The 5110-nt window shown below is 51.6% G+C and overlaps 1 protein-coding gene across 1 annotated transcript in view; it reads left to right on the plus strand.

The window, feature by feature from the left end:
* The window catches only part of Prx (periaxin), a 14300-nt gene that overhangs the window by 6614 nt on the left and 2576 nt on the right, over positions 1–5110 (plus strand). Inside the window, exons 3-4 of the mRNA XM_005371593.2 lie at positions 2942–3138; positions 3720–5108. Of these exons, the coding sequence (XP_005371650.1) occupies positions 2942–3138; positions 3720–5108 (1586 nt within the window). The remainder of the gene's footprint in view (positions 1–2941; positions 3139–3719; positions 5109–5110) is intronic.

The following is a 5110-nucleotide window of genomic DNA, read 5'->3' on the forward strand; positions in this document are numbered from 1 at the left end:
TGGAAAGAGGACTAGGGCTGTGGCTCAGTGATAGAAGGCTTGCCCAGAGTCAGCAAGTTAGAGCCTGGGGGTGTGGCTCAGTGGTAGAACATTAGTCCAACTATGCCGTAGGCCCTGGTTCTGTCTCCAGCACCATTAAAAACAAAAAGTGGAGGCTGAAGAGATGGCTCAGCATTTAAGTAAGAACATTGGTTACCCTGCTTCTTTTTTTCCTTTTTCTTTGGAGACAGGGTTTCTCCATGTAGCCTTTGCTGCCCTGGAAGTAGTTCTGTAGACCAGGTTGATCTTAGACTCAGAGATCCACCTGCCTCTGCCTCCAGAGTGCTGGGATTAAAGGTGTACACCTCCACACCTGACACCTAGAGATGGTTAAAAATACAGGGAGGATGTGTATAGCTTTAATGCAAATACTATACCTGTTTTTGAGACTTGCACATTCACGGATTTGTTATCTGGGGTGGATAGTGTTCCAAAGAAACAGGGAACTGCAGAGATTGGGGTGCAGAAGAGAGCATAAAGGAGGGAAACATAAACTTGGATGTTAGAAGAAGCAGACTTTTTTTTTTTAAGTGTTTTTTCAAGACAGGGTTTCTCTGTAGCTTTGGAACCTGTCCTAAACTCACTTTGTAGACCAGGCTGGCCTCAAATTCAGAGATCTGCCTGTCTCTGCCTCCCAAATGCTGGGTTTAAAGATGGGCATCATCTGGCTGGGTTTGTTGTTCTTGTTGGTGGTGGTGGTGGTTTTTGTTTTTTTGTTTTGTTTTGTTTTTTTGAGACAGGGTTTCTCTGTGTAGCCCTGGCTGTCCTGGAGCTCACTCTGTGGACCAGGCTGGACTCAGACTCACAAAGACCCACCTGTACCTGCCTCCCAAGTCCTGGAATTAAAGGCATGCATCACGACTGCCCAGTTTGAAGCCTAATTTTGCTAAATTTCACAAAATTTCCCAACTGGGACACTATAGTCCTAATACTTAGGAGGCTGAGACCAGAGGATTGATAGTTCGAGGCCAGCCATGGATTCATAGTGAGAGATCAAGACCAGCTTGAGCTATACAAGGAGAGCCCAGATTCAAATAATCAAAAGCAAAAAACAAAGGCTGGAAAGATAGATCAGTGGTTAAGACGCTGCACCCAGCAGTTTCCCAGTACCCTCACTGGGCAGCTTACAACCTCCTTAACTCCAGTTCCAGAAGGTATGAAGCGCTCTCCTAGCCTCTGTGGGAAGCAGCATGCACATGCACGTGAACACACACACACACACACACACACACATACACGCGCGCACATACACACACACGCACGCGCGTGCACATATACACACGATAAATATTAACACACACACAATAACAAGTGTTACAGGGCTGGAGAAATAGTTCTGTGTGTGGTTAAGAGTGCTTGCTGAAGCGTGTGAGTGTATGTGAGCACAGGTACACACAGTGTTTGAATCTGATCTGTGTTCCCCAAAGGTAAAGAATTAAGATGGAAGCTGAGCGGTGGTGGTGCAGGACAGGCTCCAAAACTACAGCAAAACCCTGTCTCAAAATACAAAACAAAATAAATAAATAAAAATGAAAAAATTAAAAAGAAAAAAGAAAAGATAAAGTAAAAAAAAAAAAGCCGGGTGGTGGTGGTGCACACCTTTAATCCCAGCACGTAGATCTCTGTAAATTTGAGGCCAGCCTGGTCTACAAGAGCTAGTTCTAGGACAGACTCCAAAGCTACAGAGAAACCTTGTCCTGAAAAACCTAAAAAAAAGAGAAAAAAAAGAGTGCTTGCAGAACTTCCTGGGGACCCTAGTTCAGTTCCCAGCACCCATATCACATGGCTCATAGATACTTGTAACTCTGGCTATAGGGTATATGATGCCCTCTTGTTACCTCAAAGAGCATCCACATAAACCAGGCATACCAGGCCTCCTTAGCCTTATTCCCCAGGCTAAGTGGGAAAGGTGGGTGTGCTAACCTAACTGCCCATTCCTCAGTCCCACATGCAGGACACTCAGACGCAACAGGGAGTCAAGTCAAAGCAGGAACTCAGTTAATTACTGTGAGCATCAGCTTATATAGGTTAAGTGACATCATATGACACAGGGGTACTCCAGCCAATGAGAGACAGCCAAGCCCACCCTCTGGCTGGAGGGGAGTCTACCTAGATTTTGCTGTCTCATCCTCACTTGGTAGGTTTGAGACTATCCTTCAAATTTGAGCCTGGCCTCGAGGTACAGGCCCTGAGATAATTTTGGCCCAACTCATACATACACAGGGCCATACATTAAAAGCCCAGAGAGCAAGGGTGGCAACACACTTCTTTAATCCCAGACCCTGGAAAGCAGAGAGAAGAGGCTAGACGAAGAACGTCTGCCAGTGTGTTTTGTATGTATGTGTGGTATTGGAGACTGAACCCAGGACATCCTTCATGCTAGGCAAGCATGCGCTATCGCAGAGCCACATCTCCAGCCCCAACAGTGTGTTTTTATGCGTTCAAGAATATGGGGGAGAATCCATCCACAGACTGCAAGGAACTGCCATATAGGCTATCACCTTTATAACCCATAGCCAGGAGTGGTAGCAAATGGCTGTAATCTTAGCACTTGAGGTGGAGACCGAAGGATCAGGGGCTTTAGATCATCCTTCGCTATTATAGTAAACTGAACTACACGAAACTCCTGCGGGCGCTCATGGATGTTACTTTTTGATGGATGTTACTCTATCCAGTCCACCATAAGTGGCCTGATGGGTTCAATTTGTAAAGGAGCGGGGCCAAAGCCAAAGGAACCAGCTTCGTTCCTCTGATATTTTCTCTCTCAAACCAGAGGCAGAGATAAGCAGGGTCAAAATCTGGGCCTGGGGCCTCACTTGGCTGACTTCTAGAAAGTGGGCGTGTACCAGTGTGGGTGGAGCCAGGGGAACTCACTCCCCGCCCACCTCTTCCTCCCTTGCAGGGGACCAGCTGTTGAGTGCCCGCGTGTTCTTTGAGAACTTCAAGTACGAGGACGCGCTTCGCCTGCTGCAATGCGCCGAGCCTTACAAGGTCTCCTTCTGCCTGAAGCGCACGGTGCCCACGGGGGACCTGGCGCTGCGGCCCGGGACGGTGTCTGGCTACGAGATGAAGGGCCCGCGGGCCAAAGTGGCCAAGCTGGTACGCGTGCTTAGCCCGGTCCCGGCCCAGGGCAGCCCCAGCGACCCGGTCTCTGCGCCATAAACCCTACTCCCTGCTATCATAGCCCAGTTTATCCCTTTGTCTTGTCACTAACCCAACACTAATTCACCCCTTGCCCCTTGTTCACTGCTCCTAAACTCAGCCCAGGATGATGCGCCAATCAGAAGGTGGCTCTCGCCCGCCCATCTCCATCATGGGAACCAGGCTCATTAGGGGCCACAGAGGCCTCCTAGAAGGCCAGATTCTAGCCTAAGGGCAGATGGGTTACTGAGCAACCAGAGTTTCTTTTCCTCTCTGGGTACCAGTTTCCCCATCTCTACAATGAGACCGTAGGAAAGGCCTTAAATTTTTGGGTCCCTGTTGCTACCACCCCTGTCCATTCACAGTGAGTTTCTAAATGACTGTCATTGCCTTCCTGGGGTGAAGTGACAGACAGGCAATGTATCCTCAAGACATCCCCAGCCTGGTATAATACTAGGTGGGGTTTTATTTTTCTGTCCACTCCCAGCCTCCCACTGTCCCACAGCCTCCTCTCTCCTGCCTCTCTCCTCTCTCCTCAGAACATCCAGCATCTGTCCCCTGTGAAGAAGAAGAAGATGGTGCCAGGGCCCCTGGGGACCCCTGCAGATTTGGCCCCTGTTGACGTCGAGTTCTCCCTTCCCAAGTTCTCCCGACTGCGTCGGGGTCTCAAAGCCGAGGCTGCCAAGGGGCCTGTCCCAGCTGCCCCTGCCCGTCGACGTCTCCAGCTGCCTCGGCTACGTGTCCGAGAAGTGGCCGAAGAGGCCCAGGTAGCACGAATGGCTGCTGCTGCTCCTCCCCCAAGGAAGGCCAAGGCAGAGGCTGATGTAGCCACAGGAGCTGGGTTCACAGCCCCTCAGCTAGAGCTAGTTGGGCCTCGGCTGCCAAGTGCTGAGGTGGGTGTCCCTCAGGTGTCAGCTCCCAAGGGGACCCCATCAACAGAGGCAGCCAGTGGCTTTGCCCTCCATCTGCCGACCCTTGGGCTTGGAGCCCCAGCTGCACCAGCTGTGGAGCCCCCAGCCATAGGAATCCAGGTCCCACAAGTGGAGCTCCCCACCCTCCCCTCTCTTCCCACACTTCCATGTCTGGACACCCAGGAAGGGGCTGCAGTGATAAAAGTCCCCACCCTGGATGTGGCAGCACCTTCTGTGGGAGTGGACCTGGCTTTGCCAGGTACAGAGGTGGAGGCCCCAGGAGAGGTACCTGAGGTGGCCCTGAAGATGCCCCGCCTCAGTTTCCCCCGCTTTGGGGTTCGAGGGAAGGAAGCTACTGAAGTCAAGGTGGTCAAAGGCAGCCCTGAGGCCAAAGCGAAGGGTCCCAGACTTCGAATGCCCACCTTTGGGCTTTCTCTCCTGGAGCCCCGGCCCTCTGGTCCTGAAGCTGGAGCTGAGAGCAAGCTGAAGCTCCCTACCCTCAAGATGCCCTCCTTTGGCATTGGCGCAGCTGGGCCTGATGTCAAGGCCCCCAAAGGGCCGGAAGTGAAGCTCCCTAAGGTTCCTGATGTCAAACTCCCGAAAGTGCCTGAGGCAGTCATTCCAGATGTGCGACTCCCCGAGGTACAACTGCCCAAAATGTCAGAGGTGAAACTTCCAAAGATCCCTGAGATGGCCGTACCTGATGTTCACCTTCCGGAAGTGCAGCTGCCCAAAGTCCCTGAGATGAAGCTCCCGAAGGTGCCTGAGATGGCTGTACCTGACGTACACCTCCCAGATGTACAGCTCCCAAAAGTTCCAGAAATGAAACTCCCAGAGATGAAACTCCCGAAGGTGCCCGAGATGGCCGTGCCCGATGTTCGACTTCCAGAAGTTCAGCTGCCCAAAGTATCGGAGATGAAGCTTCCTAAGATGCCCGAGGTGGCCGTGCCCGATGTTCGGCTCCCAGAAGTTCAGCTGCCCAAAGTGTCGGAGATGAAGCTCCCTAAGATGCCCGAGGT

The sequence above is a fragment of the Microtus ochrogaster genome, unplaced genomic scaffold (assembly GCF_000317375.1).
Source record: "Microtus ochrogaster isolate Prairie Vole_2 unplaced genomic scaffold, MicOch1.0 UNK115, whole genome shotgun sequence".
Lineage (NCBI taxonomy): Eukaryota > Metazoa > Chordata > Mammalia > Rodentia > Cricetidae > Microtus > Microtus ochrogaster.